The sequence below is a fragment of the Necator americanus genome, chromosome V (assembly GCF_031761385.1).
Source record: "Necator americanus strain Aroian chromosome V, whole genome shotgun sequence".
In the NCBI taxonomy this organism is placed as follows: domain Eukaryota; kingdom Metazoa; phylum Nematoda; class Chromadorea; order Rhabditida; family Ancylostomatidae; genus Necator; species Necator americanus.
Genome location: NC_087375.1, coordinates 33,503,472 through 33,528,442, shown reverse-complemented (window position 1 = coordinate 33,528,442; position 24,971 = coordinate 33,503,472). Strand labels below are relative to the sequence as shown.

The window sequence follows — 24,971 nt, the reverse complement described above, 5'->3', positions numbered from 1 at the left end:
CGTTTTATTAAATTGGAGTATCAAGTATACAAAATGGATCATTTTCGACACCCTTTGCTTTTGGCTTTTAATTGAGGTGTTGAAATCGATGCGAAGACAATGGGCGGGCGTTATTTTCAACTATTGCTCCTTCTCCATGTACTGCACCGATCTCAACTTCAGTGGTCCAATGATCTAGATTAAATTCAAAAGATACAAATGGTGTCGAAAAAAGCTCCGTTTCATCCGCTTGATACTTCATGTTGAAGATCTGAAGAAACAAGAATCAATAAAATAAAAAAAAATCAAAATACAACAGTCTTGTAGAGTGAGAAATCTTCCCCTCCATTAAGTTGTGTGTAAAACTTTGTCATTATTTAAGAAAAATATCTATGCGCATTCTCAGTTTGGAAGAAATATTTTTCAACTAAATAATTGGTTAATGAAGCTTTAGCTTCAAATCTTCCATTTGACCAAATTCACTGGTGGAAAATGGAAATCGCATTTTCATTAGAACGCTTACACTGTGAAGTGATTTATCGAGCACATATTTTTTCGCGGTAGGAGGCCGGTTATGAACAAAAACCACATGTTTTTGGACATTGCTGCTGCATTAGACTTCGATAGATAGGGTGTCTGCACAATACTATTCTAGTTGGACAGTCCGATACTCCTGTTTGTGGGTTAGCCAGATCTGAACACTCTAAAAATGCAACATTAGTTTTACAAAATGATCAAAACCATAGATGCGATAGTAGGAACCGGTGTTCGACTCCTTTCACTTTTGAACGGTTGGCGAAGGGATGCTTATCATTGAGCTGCACCACATGAGCTGCACCCCCTTCACCTGAGGAGGGTTCGGCTCCTCCCTATTGCACCTATGATCGAGACATATAAACAACACAACATTTTATAAATCAATAGAGAACTGGAACTTACTAGCCGAAGAAGGATTCTGTGGAGTTGATGTGGATGAATTAGTGTCCAAATATGCAGCTTGAGATGTCATAGTAGTTGATGGGGTCGGCTGTGACGAGTCTTCACATTTGTTACACGTCTTCGGACACTGTTCACTCATCAGCGCTTGATAGTTTGGATCGTTACACAGATACGCTAGTCCTGGACAATCTGACGCACCAGTTCTTGGATTTACTCGGTCATAGCACTCTGAATATGTGGTGCTGTTAGGTGTGTGGGACTAATAAAAATTAATAATTACCAGTCCATGTCGGACGCGATGAAGGTGAGGAGAAATGGTTTATCTTTGGTGATAGTGTAGGTGTTGAATCTGTCCTGTTCGAATCAGGATTGATGGGGGTAGTCGATTGTGAGTCTTTGCATCTGTTACATGTCTTCGGGCACTGTTCCGTCATCAGTGCGTAATATAGGGGATTGTTGCACAGATATGCTAATCCTGGACAATCTGACACCTCAGTCCTTGGATTTACTCGGTCATAACATTCTAAATACCAGATATAATCATTGGTATGGAAATAAGCGAATGTCAATAAGTACCAGTAGATTTTGGATTTGGTGAAGATGGGAAGAAATGATTTATGTCTGGAGACAGTGTAGACGTTGACACTATTTTGTGCAAATCGGAATTAGAGAGAGTAGAAGGCTGCATTGGCGAATCTTCACATTTGTTACACGTTCTTGGACATTGTTCAGTCATCAATACTTGATACTTTGGATCGTTACATAGATGAGGAAATCTCAGACAATCTGACACCCCAGTCCTTGGATTTACTCGGTCATAACAGTCTGAAAAGGTAGTCCTGTTAGTAATCTCGAACAAATAAAATTAAAGGATCAAGATCGATAGAAGATCAAAGTAATTACCTGTAGATTTCGAACTTGGTGAAGGTGTGGAGAAATCTGTCCTGTTTGAGTTAGGATGAATAATGGGAGTAGTTGATTGTGAGTCTCTACACCTGTTACATGTCTTCGGGCACTGTTCGGTCATCAGTGCGTAATATAGGGGATTGTTGCACAGATACGCTAATCCTGGACAATCTGACACCCCAGTCCTTGGATTTACTCGGTCATAACAGTCTGAAAAGGTAGTCCTGTTAGTGATCTCGAACAAATAAAATTAAAGGATCAAGATCGATAGAAGATCAAAGTAATTACCTGTAGATTTCGAACTTGGTAAAGGTGTGGAGAAATCTGTCCTGTTTGAGTCAGGACGAATAATGGGACTAGTTGATTGTGAGTCTTTACACCTGTTACATGTCTTTGGGCACTGTTCGGTCATTAATACGTAATACATTGGATCGTTGCACAGATATTTTAATCTTGGACAATCGGACACTCCAGTTCTTGGATTCAGTTTGTCGATACAATCTAAAATGGAATGAAAATGCAAGTGGAACAGAGAGTAAAAACAAAATCACCTGCAGTTTCCGGATTCGGTGTATGGGCTTCAGAAGTTGTTATTGGTGTGGTTTGGACAACATTCACAGATGGAGTTCTCTCATCGCCATCCGGTGGTGTACTGCTTTCCTCGCTGTCCGGTGATGGAGTAGTTTCGTAGTCTTCCAAATGTGGAGTGCTTTCATAGTTTTCCGGTGTACTGCTTTCCTCGCTGTCCGGTGATGGAGTAGTTTCGTAGTCTTCCAAATGTGGAGTGCTTTCATGGTTTTCCGGTGTACTGCTTTCCTCGCTGTCCGGTGATGGAGTAGTTTCGTAGTCTTCCAAATGTGGAGTGCTTTCATGGTTTTTCGGTGTACTGCTTTCCTCGCTGTCCGGTGATGGAGTAGTCTCGTAGTCTTCCAAATGTGGAGTGCTTTCATGGTTTTCCGGTGTACTGCTTTCCTCGCTGTCCGGTGATGGAGTAGTTTCGTAGTGTTCCAAATGTGGAGTGCTTTCATGGTTTTTCGGTGTACTGCTTTCCTCGCTGTCCGGTGATGGAGTAGTTTCGTAGTGTTCCAAATGTGGAGTGCTTTCATAGTTTTCCGGTGTACTGCTTTCCTCGCTGTCCGGTGATGGAGTAGTTATGTCTTCTTCCAAATGTGGAGTGCTTTCATAGTTTTCCGGTGTACTGCTTTCCTCGCTGTCCGGTGATGGAGTAGTCTCGTAGAGTTCCAAATGTGGAGTGCTTTCATAGTTTTCCGGTGTACTGCTTTCCTCGCTGTCCGATGATAGAGTAGTTATGTCTTCTTCCAAATGTGGAGTGCTTTCATAGTTTTTCGGTGTACTGCTCTCCTCGCTGTCCGGTGATGGAGTAGTTTCGTAGTGTTCCAAATGTGGAGTGCTTTCATAGTTTTCCGGTGTACTGCTTTCCTCGCTGTCCGGTGCTGGAGTAGTTTCGTAGTGTTCCAAATGTGGAGTGCTTTCATAGTTTTCCGGTGTACTGCTCTCCTCGCTGTCCGGTGATGGAGTAGTTCCGTAGTCTTCCAAATGTGGAGTGCTTTTATCGTTTTCCGGTGAAGTGCTTTCCTGTTGGTCCGGAGATGGAGTAGTTTCGTCGCTTTTTGGCGGTGTACTGTTTTTTTCGGTGTCCGGTGATGGAATAGTTTGGTCGTCTTGTGGAGATGGAGTAGTTTCGTAGCCGTTTTGTGCTGTAGTTGTGCATCCGTCGCAGACTTCCGGAGATGGAGTGTTTTCACCGTCGCTAGGTGGTGTGGTAGTGCATCCACCACAGGCCTCTGGAGATTGAGTGCTTTCGCCGTCGTTTGGTGGTGTGGTAGTACATCCGTCGCAGTTAGGAGGAGATGCAATCCCCTGCTGAGATGGAGTGCTTTCACCGTCGCTAGGTGGTGTGGTAGTGCTCCGTCACAGTCTTCCGGAGGTGGAGTGCTTTCACTGTCGCTCGGTGGTGTGGTAGTGCATCCCTTTTCCGTGGTGATCCGTACAGTCTTCCGGAGGTGGAGTGCTTTCACTGTCGCTCGGTGGTGTGGTAGTGCATCCGTCACAGTCTTCCGGGATTGAGTGCTTTCTTTCGGTGGTGTGGTAGTGCATCCGTCACAGTCTTCCGGAAATTGAGTGCTTTCACCGTCGCTCGGTGGAGTGGTAGTGCATCCGTCACAGTCTTCCGGAGGTGGAGTGCTTTCACTGTCGCTCGGTGGTGTGGTAGTGCATCCGTCACAGTCTTCCGGAGATTGAGTGCTTTCGTTGCCGTTCGGTGGTGTGGTAGTGCATCCTTCGCAGTTAGGAGGAGATGCAATCCCCTGCTGAGATGGAGTGCTTTCACTATCGCTCGGTGGTGTGGTAGTGCATCCGTCACAGTCTTCCGGAGGTGGAGTGCTTTCACTGTCGCTCGGTGGTGTGGTAGTGCATCCGTCACAGTCTTCCGGAGATTGAGTGCTTTCACCGTCGCTAGGTGGTGTGGTAGTGCATCCGTCACAGTCTTCCGGAGGTGGAGTGCTTTCACTGTCGCTCGGTGGTGTGGTAGTGCATCCGTCACAGTCTTCCGGAGATTGAGTGCTTTCACTGTCGCTCGGTGGTGTGGTAGTGCATCCGTCACAGTCTTCCGGAGATTGAGTGCTTTCACCGTCGCTAGGTGGTGTGGTAGTGCATCCGTCACAGTCTTCCGGAGGTGGAGTGCTTTCACTGTCGCTCGGTGGTGTGGTAGTGCATCCGTCACAGTCTTCCGGAGATTGAGTGCTTTCACCGTCGCTAGGTGGTGTGGTAGTGCATCCATCACAGTCTTCCGGAGATTGAGTGCTTTCGTTGCCGTTCGGTGGTGTGGTAGTGCATCCTTCGCAGTTAGGAGGAGATGCAATCCCCTGCTGAGATGGAGTGCTTTCGTCGCCGTCTGGTGGTGTAGTTGTGCATCCCTCGCAGTCTTGCGGAGGTGGAGTGCTTTCACTGTCGCTCGGTGGTGTGGTAGTGCATCCGTCACAGTCTTCCGGAGATTGAGTGCTTTCGTTGCCGTTCGGTGGTGTGGTAGTGCATCCTTCGCAGTTGGAGGGTCAATCCCCCGCTGAGATGGACTGCTTTCGTCGCCGTCTGGTGGTGTAGTTGTGCATCCCTCGCAGTCTTGCGGAGGTGGAGTGCTTTCACTGTCGCTCGGTGGTGTGGTAGTGCATCCGTCACAGTCTTCCGGAGATTGAGTGCTTTCGTTGCCGTTCGGTGGTGTGGTAGTGCATCCTTCGCAGTTAGGAGGAGATGCAATCCCCTGCTGAGATGGAGTGCTTTCGTCGCCGTCTGGTGGTGTAGTTGTGCATCCCTCGCAGTCTTGCGGAGGTGGAGTGCTTTCACTGTCGCTCGGTGGTGTGGTAGTGCATCCGTCACAGTCTTCCGGAGATTGAGTGCTTTCACCGTCGCTAGGTGGTGTGGTAGTGCATCCATCACAGTCTTCCGGAGATTGAGTGCTTTCGTTGCCGTTCGGTGGTGTGGTAGTGCATCCTTCGCAGTTAGGAGGAGATGCAATCCCCTGCTGAGATGGAGTGCTTTCACTATCGCTCGGTGGTGTGGTAGTGCATCCGTCGCAGGCTTCCGGAGATGGAGTGCTTTCACCGTCGCTCGGTGGTATAGAAGTGCATCCATCACAGTCTTCCGGAGATTGAGTGCTTTCGTTGCCGTTCGGTGGTGTGGTAGTGCATCCTTCGCAGTTAGGAGGAGATGCAATCCCCTGCTGAGATGGAGTGCTTTCGCCGCCGTCTGGTGGTGTAGTTGTGCATCCCTCGCAGTCTTGCTGAGATGGAGTGATTTCGCCGTGGTCTGGTGGTGTAGTTGTGCATCCCTCGCAGTCTTGCTGAGATGCAGTGCTTTCACCGTCGCTCGGTGGTGTAGTAGTGCATCCGTCGCAGTTACGAGGTGATGTACCTTTATTGTCTTCCGGAGGTGGAGAGTCGTTTTCGCCGTCTGGTGGTTGAGTGCTTTTGTCACTTTCCGTTGAATGTTCGGTTCCTTTTGTAGATGGAGTGCTCTCGTTGCCATCTGATGGACCGAAAAGAGGTGGATTATTAGTGAAGAATTTTTTCTGAAGGGCTATATAAACGTCAGAATAAGGCATTGAAAAAGTCTGTAGTAATGAGCAGGGTAAAAATTATCTTCATTTCACTTTGTTTGTGGTGCTAAGACCATACTTATACAACTATCATACTGGGCTGGTGGTCATTTTCTGGACATTCTACGTTTTTACCAGTAACATTAAATGAATACAAATGCCGCATGTTGGTCAAAACGATTTTGAGCTTGGTGTAGTTGTGAAAATGGCTGCGCTTTTTGCGACGCGATGGAAATATCGGTTGCGATCGAGGCGGTACCATTGCTCGTTCCGCTCAGACTGCAGGGGTGACTAGATCTGTCGAAGTTCCCACGTTGATTGCGACCGGTAGCTCAAATGCGCCACATCGAAAATTGATGCTTACGCGATTTCTTTAGGAATCATATCGTTTTGACCTGACTACTATTAGTAGTTAGATGGATTAAGAATGAAGAAAATTAACTTAGATTGATGCAGTGGGATTAAAGCGAACTAAAGGTTGTTGCGGTTGCGTTAGTGGGTGCGCTCGAACGCTCGACCGTGATCGCAACCGCCAGCTCTACCACGCCGCTCGGACCGCGGTTACTTGTGTATCTGTGCCAGGGTTCAGGCCGTTTTGACCTAACCCATGAAACTAAGTGACCCATGAAACTACGCTGAAAAAAAAATAAGACGTTAGTATCAACAATTTAAATCAAGGTAGAACTAGATTAAATACCATCGAATGAAATTGAGTTAGCACGTAGAAGGTTGAACACGTTTTCTGGGGCTTTGGCAACCGTCTGCGCTGTCTAAAATGCATTTTTTTTTATTTCCATGAACGACAGCGTTTTCCTCTTACCTTTTCCTGGGAATACTGAAATTGAGACAGCACACATATTGGAGCGATAAGTAGCGCGATCCACTGTGAGGCCATGGACGATTGATGATGCAAGTACAGATTTCAAAGGTAGATATGCGGTATACATTTAGTTAGCTGTGCTTATTGACGTATAAATGGTTCTGCACTATGATACAATTGTCCCCTCCTACTCTGTTCTCCTGTACTTGTTCACAAAGCTCTTATTTTATGTTGACTACAAAGTATTCAGTAATTGTCCAGAAGAATTTTTTCCAGACTATGTGCTATCGACTGAATCATTTCAAACCTTTTAGATGTTCAATTCTCCGTTTGCATTAATTCAGTCTCTTTTTTTTTTGAGAGACCAGTGGTTGTGTCGTCCTATAGTTTCACTTTGAAATAGAAGTTGCCGAGTGATTCAGTTGATAGTACATAGTTTGAATAAATTCCTCTGTATAAATACTGAATTCCCTATATTTTTCATGATGGTTTTGTCCTTGTAGCTTCACTTTCATGAAAGAGAAAAGAAGAAAATATTCTATGCGAACTTCGTTCAGGGATTTCTCAGCGGAACCGATCAGTAGAGGTCGTTAAATGAAGTTTCTACCCTCTACTACCACAAGCTCTGAACGGTATTGATCTTATGCGCAAAGCTTTATTCTAAGAATTCTTTCGGATATACTCCTTTAGATTTCAGGCAGCATATAAAAGTCCTAATAAAACATCCCTTCTTGCACAACTTTTCGGGATTTACGTTTGTAAAACAAAGAAATAGAAAATATGGTGGGGTCAAAACGACATGAAGCAGGGTGCAATTGCAATTGGCTTCTCTCGAGGCGGTTAGGAGCGTACGGAACTCTTGCTGCCACCACTCATCGCAGCAGTTTGCGATGGTCACAACTGGGTTCCTACTGCTGCTTCCATTTCTTTTCTCCTCAGCGCATACGCAAATGCACAGTGCTTCATGTCGTTCTGACCTGACTATGCACCGTTGCTTTTTCGAAAGAAGTTACATACAGTTGTTCAGAAGTCAATAAAACGCACCAAGTTAGAAGAAAATCAGATTAGAAAGCAAAAAGAAATCTTTCAAAAAGTTAGTGGATATACGAGTAAGATGGAGACAAGAATCGGAACTAATATGAAGAAAAGAATCAACCAATGGAGATTTATAGAATAGTTCACCGAATTTTTTTAAACATTTCCAAAATAACTGGTAGCATAATACCGCATTCCGCACCATTACGTCTCTTCTCAGTCATTTAGGCTTACGAAGGTTCCCGGTCAGAAGTAACAGTTGAATGGCGGTCTATGATTGGTTAACCATAACCGATTCTAAAAATGACAGCAACGGCTGTGGCTTTTTCGGAAAAATGAACTGTTACTTCGCTCTATTCACATAGAAGTAGTTACGGATAAGAAATAAATGGGACTAAAACAAACAGGAAGGCCTAAGTCACCTATTGTTTTGATACATTTTGTACAAGTAAATGTGAATAAAAAATGGAATGTAACCACTACGATGCTCCATCGTTCGGATCTTTTCTTTTTTTCCATAGTTTTTCGATATTTCAATTGCGAAGTAACATCGGGTCTGAATACTGCCCTGCAAAAGCGGTGACGATACCCAATTTTTGATTCTTATCTCGATACATTTGGAAATCAGTCAGTCGGTCCCGTTACGGTGCTATTCTTACTGCGTTGTTTTTTTTATTTCTGGGTACCATTGTTTTTGTAGTAGTGAACAACATTTGCTTATGAGCTATCCTTGAATTCGTCATTGTCGGGAAAACAACTGTTCAATATTCCAGTGTCGATTCTGTGCAAATGATTCTGTCCTGTTTATTAGGCTGCAATTATAAATCTGGTGAGATGCTTATTTTAGATGAATTTTTCTTTTTTTAAATTCAGTTACATCTTGTTGATTGTTCTAGTCATCCATCATAAATTGTCCGACTTTTGTGTCGAATGTTTTGATTATTTATCTTCTGGGTGTTTCACTGTTGTTTTACAGCTGTTTCCCCCTGTCGGTTTGTTCGTAAAATATTTCAAATTATTTGTATTATTAGTAACATTACTAGTCGTTAAGTCCAGAGTTACTTTACAAATGTAGTTAACTATTAATTAATTAACACTTCACTAATTATAAACTAACACCGAAGATCCGAAATTTGCTTAGCAATTATGTACTTTTCCTGAACTTGATACATCTTTTTAGAACTATTTGATCAATTTACATATGTGGGTCAGTTCCAACTGCAAAATATGCGTACAGCTTCTGATCACGTTCAAATCCTAGTCAATTCGCGCTTTAATTTCTCCATAAAAAGCACTTTTTGTAGTGATCATTGTTGTGATATTGTAAGACTCTTCTTTGATCCTTTTAATATCTGCATCACTTTCTATCAGGTTCTACTAGCATTATAATAGAACAGCTGTTTGTGAATGCCAACTTTTCTTCTACTCCCCGGTGAAATCGGCTGTAGAAACATATGTGGATATAGACGAACCATATTGTAGAGTCGAATACGTCGTGAATTAAATTAAATTAATTTGTTAATTGGTGAAGGAAGATAAATTGAAGTGCATTTCGTATTGCAGAAGCAGTATGGTTAGATCTAATGACGACTCACAAAAACCACTTGAAGCTTTTGCAGTATGAAATCGTTTATTGAAGGGACTTCTATTCGTTATGATACTAAAGTAAAGAGTTATGAACAAAAACCACATGTTTTTGGACACTGCTGTCGCATAAGGCTACGGTAATGGGGCTGATTACACAGCTTTTTTCTCATTGAACAATCCGAAACTCCTGTGTGTGGATTGATTAAATCTGAGCAGTCTGAAAAACAATTGTTGTTCAAATAGAGATGGTCGTAGCGGTGAAATAATTGAGGTTACTGAGAAGAAGTACTAAGACTCACTTTTGGGTGCCCTGTGTGAATCAGAATTATAAGTTTGTGGCTGTTTATCAGTATCATTAGCTGATGAATTTCTGCATTTATTGCATGTTTTCGGACACTGTTTGGCCATTAGTGCTTGGTATTTCGAATTGTTGCACAGGTATGCACGCTGTGGACAGTCAGAGAATCCCGTCTTGGGATTCACTTGATCAACACAGTGCGAAGTTCGAGCAGAATCTGGTTATACAAGGAATTGAGCAGTGAAATAAGACTGGAAAGAAAAGGAAACATCAAAACTAACTAGTATTAGTTTGTTTGGGCTTGGCAGCAGCTGGTTTACGTGAGTTAGGACTAGAAGTTGTGGCTGGTTCCGTTGATGAGTCCTTGCATTTATTGCATGTTTTCGGACACTCTTTGGCCATTAGCGCTTGATATTTCGGATTGTTGCACAGGTGTGCGCGCTGTGGACAGTCAGAAGATCCCGTCTTGGGATTCACTTGATCAACACAATCTGAATTTTGGACAGAACATTATCACACTGGAAATCGAGCAGTGAAATAGAAAAGATTGAAAAGAAAAAAAAAGTTGGAACTAACTGCTGTTAGTTTGTGGTGATGGGTGCTGTGTGGATGTAGCTGGTTTGCGTGAGTTAGGACTAGAAGTTGTGGCTGGTTCCGTTGATGAGTCCTTGCATTTATTGCATGTTTTCGGACACTCTTTGGCCATTAGTGCTTGATATTTCGGATTGTTGCACAGGTGTGCGCGCTGTGGACAGTCAGAGGATCCCGTCTTGGGATTCACTTGATCAACACAATCTGAATTTTGGACAGAACATTATCACACTGGAAATCGAGCAGTGAAATAGAAAAGATTGAAAAGAAAAAAAGTTGGAACTAACTGCTGTTAGTTTGTGGTGATGGGTGCTGTGTGGATGTAGCTGGTTTGCGTGAGTTAGGACTAGAAGTTGTGGCTGGTTCCGTTGATGAGTCCTTGCATTTATTGCATGTTTTCGGACACTCTTTGGCCATTAGTGCTTGATATTTCGGATTGTTGCACAGGTGTGCGCGCTGTGGACAGTCAGAGGATCCCGTCTTGGGATTCACTTGATCAACACAATCTGAATTTTGGACAGAACATTATCACACTGGAAATCGAGCACTGAAATAGAAAAGATTGAAAAGAAAAAAAAGTTGGAACTAACTGCTGTTAGTTTGTGGTGATGGGTGCTGTGTGGATGTAGCTGGTTTGCGTGAGTTAGGACTAGAAGTTGTGGCTGGTTCCGTTGATGAGTCCTTGCATTTATTGCATGTTTTCGGACACTCTTTGGCCATTAGTGCTTGATATTTCGGATTGTTGCACAGGTGTGCGCGCTGTGGACAGTCAGAGGATCCCGTCTTGGGATTCACTTGATCAACACAATCTGAATTTTGGACAGAGCATTATCACACTGGAAATCGAGCAGTGAAATAGATATGACAGTAAGGAAGAAGAGATTCGCAACTCATTCGAATATGAAGGAAATTCCAAGGCTTATCTTTGAGAATGTTTGAAGTGAAATTTGCTGTACATTTTTGAGAGGATTTGGTAGTGCAGAAGGGTGCAGAAGGAGCGACGTACGACAGATGAATGACGGTACACTCGTTATTCGTGGAGAGAAGGTTCCGTCGCGAAATGTAGGCGGTGTTGGTTTTGTTGTGCACCCATCTGTCGTCCATCTTGTCGATTCTCACGAGATCCTGTCACCTCGTCTGGCCATTCTTCGCCTCCGCGGAAGTAGTCCGCAACGAGAAGTCCTACAAATTCGTTGTCGGAGACTTCAACGCAAAACTAGGAAAGGCCACGGAAGAGGAATACAGGATTGGAAGATTTGGACTAGGGGACCGGAATGAAAATGGCAATCGGGTTGTTGTCCGTCGCTCGCCTCTTTCATGGGAAATCTCTTTTCATGAACAAAGATAATCGTCGGTGGACATGGGAATCGCCCAATGGCGCGATTCGTGCGGAGATCGACCACATACTCACCAACCGGAGGTGGTGTCTACTTGACGTCTCAGTAGTACCATCCTTTTGTAGTGGTTTTGATCACCGTCTCCGTGCGAAAATACGACTTAGTCACACGATGGAAAAGAACATCTGCTACCGGCAACGAAGGAGAAAAGAAGTCGTCTACGACGATTGCGTACTCGAGGACTCCTTGTCCCAAAGTGACTGGCACATCGAGGAGGACCCAAACGTGGACTACGAGATGCTGCTCAGAGGATTACGAGCCTGTGCTGAACGTGCCTTGAAGCCGCGCACGACAAACTTGGATCGAATTTTGAAGACCACCAAGGAATTGTTGGAAAGAAGAGGGGCTTTGAGGCTTGATCCGAATGCATCGCACATTGAGCGGTTAGTAGCAAACACTAGCTGCAGAAAAGCGTGACAGGAGGATTTTTTGAAGTACAGACAGAAGAGGATTCTGGAAGCAGCACAAAGAAGAACGAGTCTAAAGAAGTGCCGCAGGGATCTCCGCGAACATAATATTCCGCTACCAGCCTTGCTAAGCAAAGACAGGACTCCCAAGTCTTCTCTTCGTGAGATGAAAATCATTACGGAGAGGTTCTACTCGAACCTTTTCCGTTCATCAACTCCTGTGTCAAGCCCAATCATCCCCACTGGTGAAGCTCCACCACGGATTCTCCCTTCGGAAGTACGAGTCGCTATCAAAAGCATGAAACCTGGCACAGCCCCCGACCTGATTTTATATCAGCAGACTTTCTTCGGGTTGGTGGCCATCCGCTTCATGTAATCTTAGCAGCGCACATGACATCCTACCTTCAGAAAGAAAGGATCCCAGACCAGTGGAAGACCTCGCGAACCGTTCTCATCCATAAGAAAGGTGACCGAGGGGATCTTCGGAACTACCGTCCGATATGCTTGATGAGCGTGTTATACAAAGTATTCACCAAGATCATCCTCACGCGCATATCAAGGACGCTGGATGAAGCCCAGCCTCAAGAACAAGTTGGATTCCGCCAGGGGTTCAGCTGCTTGGACCACATCCAGACCGTGTCGAGGGTCATAGAGGTTTGCCGGGAATACCGCCTGCCTCTTGTTCTAACCTTCGTAGACTATGAAAAAGCCTTTGACAGCGTAGAAACGAATCCAATAGTGTCAGCGCTGGTCGATCAAGGTGTGGACACTTCGTATGTGAGGACATTAGCCAATTGCTACGATCGATGCACGACTAGGATACAGCTTTTCCACCGCCCTCTCACCATACCCATTGGAAAGGGGGTACGACAAGGCGATACTATAATATATCGCCAAAGCTGTTTACGGCTGCATTGCAATGGATAATGAAATGAAATTAATGAAATCACTTTTCTGGGAAGAAAGGAGCATACGTGTTGATGGAAGATTTCTCTCGAACCTTCGTTTCGCGGACGAACATAGGTAACATAGGTGATACGTGAATTTCTTTTTGTATGGGAGATATTTTCGCTTAATTAGTAAATTTCTTCGATTCTGACAAGTGTTCTTTAAGAGAGATGAAAAAGCCGCGAAATTTACTAAACATAGGGAATTCCGAAAAAATGCTAGACTTACTCATACCAACATTTCAGAGAACAGCAAAAATGAAGGAATGAATATTGCTACTTGAAAAGATTCGAAAACATGAGGTTTCAAATAAGTACAAAACCAAAAACAGAGGCATTTGTCTGCCCAAAAGAGATTTCCGAGTCATTAAAAACTTCTTAGTGCAGTAACATCTAGATGTAAGTTCCAAGTTCGACCTTCTTTGAATCTTGGCATCGTAGAGTTTGATTGTGTACTACTTTTTAAGCAGAACCAAGATTGTTATTGATCTTTATTCTGGCTAAGTTTTCGGCGTCGTCGCCTTCTTCAGAGCCAGGAAAAATCAAAGACACGTGTAATCTACTCTCTCAAACGCCTCGTCATCCCACCATCTCAGGACCTCTGCGGGTTTTGACCTAAGGGGTCAGAGGCGGGGGCATCGTTACTAGTTAATACTAGCGGCGCAACTCTAACAACTGGTGGTCCGCTAACATCACGATTTCGTGGCTATCAAGGTGAGCGCTATTCTGTTTTTCTGACGTTGCTTTCAAATATTCTGTTTGCTAAATCATATCTTGTGGGATGACGAGGCGTTTGAGAGAGTAGATTACACGTGTCTTTGATTTTTCCAGGCTCTGAAGAAGGCGACGACGCCGAAACCTTAGCCAGAATAAAGATCAATAACAATCTTGGTTCTGCTTAAAAAGTAGTACACAATCAAACATCTAGATGATTTGAAAATTAATTAAGATTAGCTATAGAGCGCCCTTTAGACGGTGAAACTTTTGAAGGGATGATAAATGGCTTACTCTCATTTCCATCTGGTGATGTAGGCTTTCCTGTGGTTTCTACAGATGGGGAGTTCGTACTAGGTTTTGCAGTTGTTGGATTCATTGAAGATGGGGAATTTGTCTCAGGTTTCGAAGATGTCAGTTTCCTTGAAGACGATGTTGCTATAGTACTTGGTGTAGATGGGGAGTTCGTTGAGGGTTTTTGAGATGTCGTTTTCTCTGAGGGACTCGTCGGGGTGCTCGGTGTGTGCGAAGTTATTGGAGAAGACGGTGCGGACGTGGTTGCTGCAGGAATCGATGTAGATGGCGAGATCGATTTCGGTGTTGGAGATGTCGCTTCCTTCGAAGGACTTGTCTGCGTGTTCTGTGTAGATGGAGTTGTTGCAGATTGTGGTGTAGATAACGAGGATCTTGTTGGTTTTCGATACGTCGTTTTCCTTGAAGGATTATTCGGGGTGCTCGGCGTGTATGAAGTTGTTGGAGAAGACCGTGCAGATGTGGTTGCTGCAGTAGTCGGTGTAGATGGCGAGATCGATTTTGGCGTTGGAGACGTAGGTTTCTTTGACGATGTCATTGTCGGAGTACTTGGTGTAGGTGGTGCTGTTGGAGAGTGTAGTGTAGATGGCGAGATCGATTTCACTGTTGCAGATGTCGTTTTCTTCGAAGGACTGGTCGGACTATTCCGTGTAAAGGTTGTTGGAGAGTGTGGTGCAGATGACAAGGTTCCTTTGGATTTTGGTGAAGTAGATTTCTGCGTTGATGGTGTTGTTGATGTGGATGGGCTAGATGTCGAGCTTCCTTTGGATTTTGGAGATGAAGGTTTTGCGGAAGAGGGAGTTGATGGAGGCTGCGGTGTAGACGGCGAGGTTTTCGTTGGTTTTGATGATGTAGGTGTTGTCGATTTCTTCGAAGGTGGAGTAGTTGAGGTGGATGCATTCGGGCGCGAGCTTCCTTTGGATTTTGGAGATGAAGGTTTTGCGGAAGAGGGAGTTGATGGAGGCTGCGGTGTAGACGGCGAGGTTTTCGTTGGTTTTGATGATGTAGGTGTTGTCGATTTCTTCGAAGGTGGAGTAGTTGAGGTGGATGCATTCGGGCGCGAGCTTCCTTTGGATTTTGGAGATGAAGGTTTTGCGGAAGAGGGAGTTGATGGAGGCTGCGGTGTAGACGGCGAGGTTTTCGTTGGTTTTGGTGATGTAGGTGTTGTCGATTTCTTCGAAGGTGGAGTAGTTGAGGTGGATGCATTCGGGCGCGAGCTTCCTTTGGATTTTGGAGATGAAGGTTTTGCGGAAGAGGGAGTTGATGGAGGCTGCGGTGTAGACGGCGAGGTTTTCGTTGGTTTTGATGATGTAGGTGTTGTCGATTTCTTCGAAGGTGGAGTAGTTGAGGTGGATGCATTCGGGCGCGAGCTTCCTTTGGATTTTGGAGATGAAGGTTTTGCGGAAGAGGGAGTTGATGGAGGCTGCGGTGTAGACGGCGAGGTTTTCGTTGGTTTTGGTGATGTAGGTGTTGTCGATTTCTTCGAAGGTGGAGTAGTTGAGGTGGATGCATTCGGCGCGAGCTTCCTTTGGATTTTGGAGATGAAGGTTTTGCGGAAGAGGGAGTTGATGGAGGCTGCGGTGTAGACGGCGAGGTTTTCGTTGGTTTTGATGATGTAGGTGTTGTCGATTTCTTCGAAGGTGGAGTAGTTGAGGTGGATGCATTCGGCCGCGAGCTTCCTTTGGACTTTGTTGAAGTAGATTTCTGCGACGATGGTGTTGTTGATGTGGATGGGCTAGATGTCGAGCTTCCTTCGGATTTTGGAGATGAAGGTTTTGCGGAAGAGGGAGTTGATGGAGGCTGCGGTGTAGACGGCGAGGTTTTCGTTGGTTTTGATGATGTAGGTGTTGTCGATTTCTTCGAAGGTGGAGTAGTTGAGGTGGATGCATTCGGGCGCGAGCTTCCTTTGGATTTTGGAGATGAAGGTTTTGCGGAAGAGGGAGTTGATGGAGGCTGCGGTGTAGACGGCGAGGTTTTCGTTGGTTTTGGTGATGTAGGTGTTGTCGATTTCTTCGAAGGTGGAGAAGTTGAGGTGGATGCATTCGGCGGCGATTTGGACTTGAAGAGATTATTGTTTATTGGTGTGGATGATGCGAGCTTCCTTTGGATTTTGGAGATGAAGGTTTTGCGGAAGGGGAGTTGATGGAGGCTGCGGTGTAGACGGCGAGGTTTTCGTTGGTTTTGTGATGTAGGTGTTGTCGATTTCTTCGAAGGTGGAGTAGTTGAGGTGGATGCATTCGGGCGCGAGCTTCCTTTGGATTTTGGAGATGAAGGTTTTGCGGAAGAGGGAGTTGATGGAGGCTGCGGTGTAGACGGCGAGGTTTTCGTTGGTTTTGGTGATGTAGGTGTTGTCGATTTCTTCGAAGGTGGAGTAGTTGAGGTGGATGCATTCGGGCGCGAGCTTCCTTTGGATTTTGGAGATGAAGGTTTTGCGGAAGAGGGAGTTGATGGAGGCTGCGGTGTAGACGGCGAGGTTTTCGTTGGTTTTGGTGATGTAGGTGTTGTCGATTTCTTCGAAGGTGGAGTAGTTGAGGTGGATGCATTCGTGGACGCGAGCTTCTTTGGATTTTGTGAGATTGAAGGTTTTGCGGAAGAGGGAGTTGATGGAGGCTGCGGTGTAGACGGCGAGTTTTCGTTGGTTTTGGTGATGTAGGTGTTGTCGATTTCTTCGAAGGTGGAGTAGTTGAGGTGGATGCATTCGGGCGCGAGCTTCCTTTGGATTTTGGAGATGAAGGTTTTGCGGAAGAGGGAGTTGATGGAGGCTGCGGTGTAGACGGCGAGGTTTTCGTTGGTTTTGGTGATGTAGGTGTTGTCGATTTCTTCGAAGGTGGAGTAGTTGAGGTGGATGCATTCGGGCGCGAGCTTCCTTTGGATTTTGGAGATGAAGGTTTTGCGGAAGAGGAGTTGATGGAGGCTTGCGAATGTAGAGGCGAGTTTTCTTGTTTTGTGATTAGGTGTTGTCATTTCTTCGAAGGTGGAGTAGTTGAGGTGGATGCATTCGGGCGCGAGCTTCCTTTGGATTTTGGAGATGAAGGTTTTGCGGAAGAGGGAGTTGATGGAGGCTGCGGTGTAGACGGCGAGGTTTTCGTTGGTTTTGGTGATGTAGGTGTTGTCGATTTCTTCGAAGGTGGAGTAGTTGAGGTGGATGCATTCGGCCGCGAGCTTCCTTTGGACTTTGTTGAAGTAGATTTCTGCGACGATGGTATTGTTGATGTGGATGGGCTAGATGTCGAGCTTCCTTTGGATTTTGGAGATGAAGGTTTTGCGGAAGAGGGAGTTGATGGAGGCTGCGGTGTAGACGGCGAGGTTTTCGTTGGTTTTGGTGATGTAGGTGTTGTCGATTTCTTCGAAGGTGGAGTAGTTGAGGTGGATGCATTCGGCGGCGAGCTTCCTTTGGATTTTGGAGATGAAGGTTTTGCGGAAGAGGGAGTTGATGGAGGCTGCGGTGTAGACGGCGAGGTTTTCGTTGGTTTTGGTGATGTAGGTGTTGTCGATTTCTTCGAAGGTGGAGTAGTTGAGGTGGATGCATTCGGGTGCGAGCTTCTTTCGGATTTTGGAGATGAAGGTTTTGCGGAAGAGGGAGTTGATGGAGGCTGCGGTGTAGACGGCGAGGTTTTCGTTGGTTTTGGTGATGTAGGTGTTGTCGATTTCTTCGAAGGTGGAGTAGTTGAGGTGGATGCATTCGGGCGCGAGCTTCCTTTGGATTTTGGAGATGAAGGTTTTGCGGAAGAGGGAGTTGATGGAGGCTGCGGTGTAGACGGCGAGCTTTTCGTTGGTTTTGGTGATGTAGGTGTTGTCGATTTCTTCGAAGGTGGAGTAGTTGAGGTGGATGCATTCGGGCGCGAGCTTCCTTTGGACTTTGGAGATGAAGGTTTTGCGGAAGAGGGAGTTGTGTTTTGTGATGAGGTGTTGTTGATAGTGGGGCTAGATGTCGAGCTTCTTTTGGATTTTGGAGATGAAGGTTTTGCGGAAGAGGGAGTTGATGGAGGCTGCGGTGTAGACGGCGAGGTTTTCGTTGGTTTTGGTGATGTAGGTGTTGTCGATTTCTTCGAAGGTGGAGTAGTTGAGGTGGATGCATTCGGGCGCGAGCTTCCTTTGGATTTTGGAGATGAAGGTTTTGCGGAAGAGGGAGTTGATGGAGGCTGCGGTGTAGACGGCGAGGTTTTCGTTGGTTTTGGTGATGTAGGTGTTGTCGATTTCTTCGAAGGTGGAGTAGTTGAGGTGGATGCATTCGGGCGCGAGCTTCCTTTGGACTTTGAGATGAAGTGATTTTGCGAAGATGGGAGTTGATTGGATGGCTGACAGCGGATTGGAGAGAACGGCGGTTTTCGTTGGTTTTGGTGATGTAGGTGTTGTCGATTTCTTCGAAGGTGGAGTAGTTGAGGTGGATGCATTCGGGCGCGAGCTTCCTTTGGATTTTGGTAGATTTTGCGAAGATGGTGTTGTTGATGTGGATGGGTAGATGTCGAGCTTCTTTTTGATTTTGGAGATGAAGGTGTTGCGAAAGGGTTTTGTGAAAGAGGGAGTTGATGGAGGCTGCGGTGTAGACGGCGAGGTTTTCGTTGGTTTTGGTGATGTAGGTGTTGTCGATTTCTTCGAAGGTGGAGTAGTTGAGGTGGATGCATTCGGGCGCGAGCTTCCTTTGGATTTTGGAGATGAAGGTTTTGCGGAAGAGGGAGTTGATGGAGGCTGCGGTGTAGACGGCGAGGTTTTCGTTGGTTTTGGTGATGTAGGTGTTGTCGATTTCTTCGAAGGTGGAGTAGTTGAGGTGGATGCATTCGGGCGCGAGCTTCCTTTGGACTTTGTTGAAGTAGATTTCTGCGACGATGGTGTTGTTGATATGGATGGGCTAGATGTCGAGCTTTTTTTCGGATTTTGGAGATGAAGGTTTTGCGGAAGAGGGAGTTGATGGAGGTTGCGGTGTAGACGGCGAGGTTTTCGTTGGTTTTGATGGTGTAGGTGTTGTCGATTTCTTCGAAGGTGGAGTAGTTGAGGTGGATGCATTCGGGCGCGAGCTTCCTTTGGATTTTGGAGATGAAGGTTTTGCGGAAGAGGGAGTTGATGGAGGCTGCGGTGTAGACGGCGAGGTTTTCGTTGGTTTTGGTGATGTAGGTGTTGTCGATTTCTTCGAAGGTGGAGTAGTTGAGGTGGATGCATTCGGGCGCGAGCTTCCTTTGGATTTTGGAGATGAAGGTTTTGCGGAAGAGGGAGTTGATGGAGGCTGCGGTGTAGACGGCGAGTTTTCGTTGGTTTTGGTGATGTAGGTGTTGTCGATTTCTTCGAAGGTGGAGTAGTTGAGGTGGATGCATTCGGGCGCGAGCTTCCTTTGGACTTTGTTGAAGTAGATTTCTGCGACGATGGTATTGTTGATGTGGATGGGCTAGATGTCGAGCTTCTTTCGGATTTTGGAAAGGTTTTGCGAAAGTTGTGGACGGCGGTTTTTGTTTGATGATGTAGGTGTTGTCGATTTCTTCGAAGGTGGAGTAGTTGAGGTGGATGCATTCCCGAGCTTCCTTTGGATTTTGGAGATGAAGGTTTTGCGGAAGAGGGAGTTGATGGAGGCTGCGGTGTAGACGGCGAGGTTTTCGTTGGTTTTGGTGATGTAGGTGTTGTCGATTTCTTCGAAGGTGGAGTAGTTGAGGTGGATGCATTCGGGCGCGAGCTTCCTTTGGATTTTGGAGATGAAGGTTTTGCGGAAGAGGGAGTTGATGGAGGCTGCGGTGTAGACGGCGAGCTTTTCGTTAGTTTTGGTGATGTAGGTGTTGTCGATTTCTTCGAAGGTGGAGTAGTTGAGGTGGATGCATTCGGGCGCGAGCTTCCTTTGGATTTTGGAGATGAAGGTTTTGCGGAAGAGGGAGTTGATGGAGGCTGCGGTGTAGACGGCGAGGTTTTCGTTGGTTTTGGTGATGTAGGTGTTGTCGATTTCTTCGAAGGTGGAGTAGTTGAGGTGGATGCATTCGGGCGCGAGCTTCCTTTGGACTTTGTTGAAGTAGATTTCTGCGACGATGGTATTGTTGATGTGGATGGGCTAGATGTCGAGCTTCTTTCGGATTTTGGAGATGAAGGTTTTGCGGAAGAGGGAGTTGATGGAGGCTGCGGTGTAGACGGCGAGGTTTTCGTTGGTTTTGATGATGTAGGTGTTGTCGATTTCTTCGAAGGTGGAGTAGTTGAGGTGGATGCATTCGGGCGCGAGCTTCCTTTGGATTTTGGAGATGAAGGTTTTGCGGAAGAGGGAGTTGATGGAGGCTGCGGTGTAGACGGCGAGGTTTTCGTTGGTTTTGGTGATGTAGGTGTTGTCGATTTCTTCGAAGGTGGAGTAGTTGAGGTGGATGCATTCGGGCGCGAGCTTCCTTTGGACTTTGTTGAAGTAGATTTCTGCGACGATGGTATTGTTGATGTGGATGGGCTAGATGTCGAGCTTCTTTCGGATTTTGGAGATGAAGGTTTTCGGAAGAGGGAGTTGATGGAGGCTGCGGTGTAGACGGCGAGGTTTTCGTTGGTTTTGGTGATGTAGGTGTTGTCGATTTCTTCGAAGGTGGAGTAGTTGAGGTGGATGCATTCGGGCGCGAGCTTCCTTTGGATTTTGGAGATGAAGGTTTTGCGGAAGAGGGAGTTGATGGAGGCTGCGGTGTAGACGGCGAGCTTTTCGTTAGTTTTGGTGATGTAGGTGTTGTCGATTTCTTCGAAGGTGGAGTAGTTGAGGTGGATGCATTCGGGCGCGAGCTTCCTTTGGATTTTGGAGATGAAGGTTTTGCGGAAGAGGGAGTTGATGGAGGCTGCGGTGTAGACGGCGAGGTTTTCGTTGGTTTTGGTGATGTAGGTGTTGTCGATTTCTTCGAAGGTGGAGTAGTTGAGGTGGATGCATTCGGGCGCGAGCTTCCTTTGGACTTTGTTGAAGTAGATTTCTGCGACGATGGTATTGTTGATGTGGATGGGCTAGATGTCGAGCTTCTTTCGGATTTTGGAGATGAAGGTTTTGCGGAAGAGGGAGTTGATGGAGGCTGCGGTGTAGACGGCGAGGTTTTCGTTGGTTTTGGTGATGTAGGTGTTGTCGATTTCTTCGAAGGTGGAGTAGTTGAGGTGGATGCATTCGGGCGCGAGCTTCCTTTGGATTTTGGAGATGAAGGTTTTGCGGAAGAGGGAGTTGATGGAGGCTGCGGTGTAGACGGCGAGGTTTTCGTTGGTTTTGGTGATGTAGGTGTTGTCGATTTCTTCGAAGGTGGAGTAGTTGAGGTGGATGCATTCGGGCGCGAGCTTTGGACTTTGTTGAGTAGATTTCTTCGAAGTTGGTTTTGTTGATGTGGATGGTTTAGTTGTCGAGCTTCTTTTGGATTTTGGAGATGAAGGTTTTGCGGAAGAGGGAGTTGATGGAGGCTGCGGTGTAGACGGCGAGGTTTTCGTTGGTTTTGGTGATGTAGGTGTTGTCGATTTCTTCGAAGGTGGAGTAGTTGAGGTGGATGCATTCGGGCGCGAGCTTCCTTTGGATTTTGGAGATGAAGGTTTTGGAGAGGGGTGAGGGGGTTTGGATTTTGGAGATGAAGGTTTTGCGGAAGAGGGAGTTGATGGAGGCTGCGGTGTAGACGGCGAGGTTTTCGTTGGTTTTGGTGATGTAGGTGTTGTCGATTTCTTCGAAGGTGGAGTAGTTGAGGTGGATGCATTCGGGCGCGAGCTTCCTTTGGATTTTGGAGATGAAGGTTTTGCGGAAGAGGGAGTTGATGGAGGCTGCGGTGTAGACGGCGAGGTTTTCGTTGGTTTTGGTGATGTAGGTGTTGTCGATTTCTTCGAAGGTGGAGTAGTTGAGGTGGATGCATTCGGGCGCGAGCTTCCTTTGGATTTTGGAGATGAAGGTTTTGCGGAAGAGGGAGTTGATGGAGGCTGCGGTGTAGACGGCGAGGTTTTCGTTGGTTTTGTGATGTAGGTGTTGTCGATTTCTTCGAAGGTGGAGTAGTTGAGGTGGATGCATTCGGGCGCGAGCTTCCTTTGGATTTTGGAGATGAAGGTTTTGCGGAAGAGGGAGTTGATGGAGGCTGCGGTGTAGACGGCGAGGTTTTCGTTGGTTTTGGTGATGTAGGTGTTGTCGATTTCTTCGAAGGTGGAGTAGTTGAGGTGGATGCATTCGGGCGCGAGCTTCCTTTGGATTTTGGAGATGAAGGTTTTGCGGATGGTTAGATGAGGGTTTGGAGTTGATGGAGGCTGCGGTGTAGACGGCGAGGTTTTCGTTGGTTTTGGTGATGTAGGTGTTGTCGATTTCTTCGAAGGTGGAGTAGTTGAGGTGGATGCATTCGGCGCGAGCTTCCTTTGGACTTTGTTGAAGTAGATTCTGCGACGATGGTGTTGTTGATATGGATGGGCTAGATGTCGAGCTTCCTTCGGATTTTGGAGATGAAGGTTTTGCGGAAGAGGGAGTTGATGGAGGCTGCGGTGTAGACGGCGAGGTTTTCGTTGGTTTTGGTGATGTAGGTGTTGTCGATTTCTTCGAAGGTGGAGTAGTTGAGGTGGATGCATTCGGGCGCGAGCTTCCTTTGGATTTTGGAGATGAAGGTTTTGCGGAAGAGGGAGTTGATGGAGGCTGCGGTGTAGACGGCGAGGTTTTCGTTGGTTTTGGTGATGTAGGTGTTGTCGATTTCTTCGAAGGTGGAGTAGTTGAGGTGGATGCATTCGGGCGCGAGCTTCCTTTGGACTTTGTTGAAGTAGATTTCTGCGACGATGGTGTTGTTGATATGGATGGGCTAGATGTCGAGCTTCTCCTTCGGATTTTGGAGATGAAGGTTTTGCGGAAGAGGGAGTTGATGGAGGCTGCGGTGTAGACGGCGAGGTTTTCGTTGGTTTTGATGATGTAGGTGTTGTCGATTTCTTCGAAGGTGGAGTAGTTGAGGTGGATGCATTCGGACGCGAGCTTCCTTTGGATTTTGGAGATGAAGGTTTTGCGGAAGAGGGAGTTGATGGAGACTGCGGTGTAGACGGCGAGGTTTTCGTTGGTTTTGGTGATGTAGGTGTTGTCGATTTCTTCGAAGGTGGAGTAGTTGAGGTGGATGCATTCGGGCGCGAGCTTCCTTTGGATTTTGGAGATGAAGGTTTTGCGGAAGAGGGAGTTGATGGAGGCTGCGGTGTAGACGGCGAGGTTTTCGTTGGTTTTGGTGATGTAGGTGTTGTCGATTTCTTCGAAGGTGGAGTAGTTGAGGTGGATGCATTCGGGACGCGAGCTTCCTTTGGATTTTGGAGATGAAGGTTTTGCGGAAGAGGGAGTTGATGGAGGCTGCGGTGTAGACGGCGAGGTTTTCGTTGGTTTTGGTGATGTAGGTGTTGTCGATTTCTTCGAAGGTGGAGTAGTTGAGGTGGATGCATTCGGGCGCGAGCTTCCTTTGGATTTTGGAGATGAAGGTTTTGCGGAAGAGGGAGTTGATGGAGGCTGCGGTGTAGACGGCGAGGTTTTCGTTGGTTTTGGTGATGTAGGTGTTGTCGATTTCTTCGAAGGTGGAGTAGTTGAGGTGGATGCATTCGGGCGCGAGCTTCCTTTGGATTTTGGAGATGAAGGTTTTGCGGAAGAGGGAGTTGATGGAGGCTGCGGTGTAGACGGCGAGCTTTTCGTTGGTTTTGGTGATGTAGGTGTTGTCGATTTCTTCGAAGGTGGAGTAGTTGAGGTGGATGCATTCGGCCGCGAGCTTCCTTTGGACTTTATTGAAGTAGATTTCTGCGTCGAAGGAGTGGTTAAACTGAAGGGCTTAGACGGTGAGCTCTCCTTCAGTTTTGGAGATGTAGGTTTCGCGGAAGAGGGAGTTGATGGAGGCTGCGGTGTAGATGGCGAGCTTTTCGTTGGCTTTGATGTTGTGGATATCTTCGATCGTGAAAAATCTGAATTTTGGACAGAACATTATCACACTGGGAATCGAGCAGTGAAATAGAAAAGATTGAAAAGAAAAAAAAAGTTAAAACTTACTGCTCTTAGTTTGTGGTGATGGGTGCTGTGTGGATGTAGCTGGTTCGCGTGAATTAGGACTAGAAGTTGTGGCTGGTTCCGTTGATGAGTCCTTGCATTTATTGCATGTTTTCGGACACTCTTTGGCCATTAATGTTTGATATTTCGGATTGTTGCACAGGTGTGCGCGCTGTGGACAGTCAGAGAATCCTGTCTTGGGATTTACTTGATCAACACAATCTGAATATTGTACGGAACATTATCACACAAGAAATCAAGTAGTGAAATAAATATGACGGTAAGGAAGAAAAGACTTGCAACTCATTCGAATATGAAAGAAATTTGAAGGCTTTGAGAATATTTGAAGTGAAAATTGAAGTACATTTTTGAAAGGATTTGGTAGATTGTTAGCAGAAAAAAATCTGGTTTTTTTTTTTTGTGATTTGGAATATATGAAATGGTTTCAATCTTCTGTAGTTATCCAATATTTGGCAGTGTTTAGTTTCTTTCCGGAAAGAATACTCGAGTACGAGCTTTGGGAGTGCAGTAGTTATATAGCCTACATAGTTGGAAACATCCCTTTCAGCATGTGGAACTGCCGGACATTATCGAATTGAAGCAGTTCGCCAGAGCAGAGAGTTGCGCTATCATTGTTTGCCACTTGCTGCACTAGAGGAACTATGCTTCAGTGGCCGTTCCGTCATCAATGTCGACCACGGTGGTACTGGTGGTCGGATCCCACGTGATAGTTGCCAGTTACGACTGAAGCAAGATGGTGATGAAATTTTACCCAACTTCCAAAAAAGCATGAACATTGACGGGGTTGCGGAGTACGCAAACTGCTTACCGTAAGTGTGAGCTAATCTATCGCTGAGAACATCAACGGGGACGCTGTGGTGGGATGCCACGTGATAGTTGCCACTGATGAATCTAATGTGTTAATGTCTATGATGCCCAACCAAGAAGTATTTGAAAGTGAGGCGAATGCGAAAATGGGACTCGTGCAACAATC

General features: G+C 46.1%; 5 protein-coding genes across 14 annotated transcripts; 3 read left to right on the top strand and 2 right to left on the bottom strand.

Moving 5' to 3' along the window:
* Positions 1-67: 67 nt before the first annotated feature.
* RB195_016014 (uncharacterized protein) lies at positions 68-5,941 on the bottom strand (the record flags this gene model as incomplete). Of its 2 annotated transcripts, XM_064206987.1 has the most annotated exons (9): positions 552-682; positions 919-1,146; positions 1,199-1,441; positions 1,495-1,743; positions 1,822-2,034; positions 2,113-2,325; positions 2,376-3,627; positions 3,729-4,879; positions 4,987-5,941. In XM_064206987.1, the coding sequence occupies 9 exons, from the start codon at positions 5,939-5,941 to the stop codon at positions 552-554; spliced, it is 4,635 nt and encodes a 1,544-aa protein (XP_064062869.1). The 2 variants fall into 2 exon arrangements, with proteins under 2 accessions (XP_064062868.1, XP_064062869.1); XM_064206988.1 differs by lacking the exons at positions 552-682; positions 1,199-1,441 and adding an exon at positions 68-174 and having other exon boundaries at positions 2,376-3,708; positions 3,837-4,879; positions 4,918-5,941.
* Positions 5,942-9,463: 3,522 nt separating this feature from the next.
* Positions 9,464-11,718, bottom strand: RB195_016013 (uncharacterized protein; the record flags this gene model as incomplete). Of its 2 annotated transcripts, none has more annotated exons than XM_064206985.1 (8): positions 9,464-9,594; positions 9,677-9,892; positions 9,957-10,166; positions 10,252-10,470; positions 10,554-10,772; positions 10,857-11,075; positions 11,356-11,448; positions 11,682-11,718. In XM_064206985.1, the coding sequence occupies 8 exons, from the start codon at positions 11,716-11,718 to the stop codon at positions 9,464-9,466; spliced, it is 1,344 nt and encodes a 447-aa protein (XP_064062866.1). The 2 variants fall into 2 exon arrangements, with proteins under 2 accessions (XP_064062866.1, XP_064062867.1); XM_064206986.1 differs by lacking the exon at positions 11,682-11,718 and adding an exon at positions 11,537-11,585.
* A 56-nt stretch (positions 11,719-11,774) lies between these two features.
* On the top strand, positions 11,775-18,505 carry RB195_016012 (uncharacterized protein; the record flags this gene model as incomplete). Of its 6 annotated transcripts, none has more annotated exons than XM_064206979.1 (8): positions 11,775-12,046; positions 12,104-12,421; positions 12,479-12,536; positions 14,232-15,531; positions 15,591-16,124; positions 16,236-16,625; positions 16,697-18,264; positions 18,323-18,505. In XM_064206979.1, 8 exons carry the CDS (start codon positions 11,775-11,777, stop codon positions 18,503-18,505), a joined length of 4,623 nt encoding a protein of 1,540 aa, XP_064062860.1. The 6 variants fall into 6 exon arrangements, with proteins under 6 accessions (XP_064062860.1, XP_064062865.1, XP_064062861.1 ...); XM_064206980.1 differs by lacking the exons at positions 11,775-12,046; positions 12,104-12,421 and adding exons at positions 13,849-13,908; positions 14,071-14,205 and having other exon boundaries at positions 12,461-12,830; positions 14,272-15,531; positions 15,585-16,124; XM_064206981.1 differs by lacking the exons at positions 11,775-12,046; positions 12,104-12,421; positions 18,323-18,505 and adding exons at positions 13,849-13,908; positions 14,071-14,205 and having other exon boundaries at positions 12,461-12,830; positions 14,272-15,531; positions 15,585-16,124; positions 16,697-16,930; positions 16,998-17,026.
* A 27-nt stretch (positions 18,506-18,532) lies between these two features.
* RB195_016011 (uncharacterized protein) lies at positions 18,533-22,212 on the top strand (the record flags this gene model as incomplete). 2 transcript variants are annotated; one of them, XM_064206977.1, is made up of 8 exons in its annotated part: positions 18,533-18,811; positions 18,897-19,236; positions 19,308-19,403; positions 19,536-20,486; positions 20,558-21,262; positions 21,357-21,542; positions 21,657-21,890; positions 21,962-22,212. In XM_064206977.1, the coding sequence occupies 8 exons, from the start codon at positions 18,533-18,535 to the stop codon at positions 22,210-22,212; spliced, it is 3,042 nt and encodes a 1,013-aa protein (XP_064062858.1). The 2 variants fall into 2 exon arrangements, with proteins under 2 accessions (XP_064062858.1, XP_064062859.1); XM_064206978.1 differs by having other exon boundaries at positions 18,533-18,872; positions 18,925-19,236; positions 20,558-21,328; positions 21,384-21,542; positions 21,585-21,890.
* Positions 22,213-22,385: 173 nt separating this feature from the next.
* On the top strand, positions 22,386-23,945 carry RB195_016010 (uncharacterized protein; the record flags this gene model as incomplete). 2 transcript variants are annotated; one of them, XM_064206976.1, is made up of 3 exons in its annotated part: positions 22,386-22,752; positions 22,806-23,210; positions 23,266-23,945. In XM_064206976.1, 3 exons carry the CDS (start codon positions 22,386-22,388, stop codon positions 23,943-23,945), a joined length of 1,452 nt encoding a protein of 483 aa, XP_064062856.1. The 2 variants fall into 2 exon arrangements, with proteins under 2 accessions (XP_064062856.1, XP_064062857.1); XM_064206975.1 differs by having other exon boundaries at positions 22,386-22,811; positions 22,919-23,210; positions 23,272-23,945.
* Positions 23,946-24,971: the final 1,026 nt, after the last annotated feature.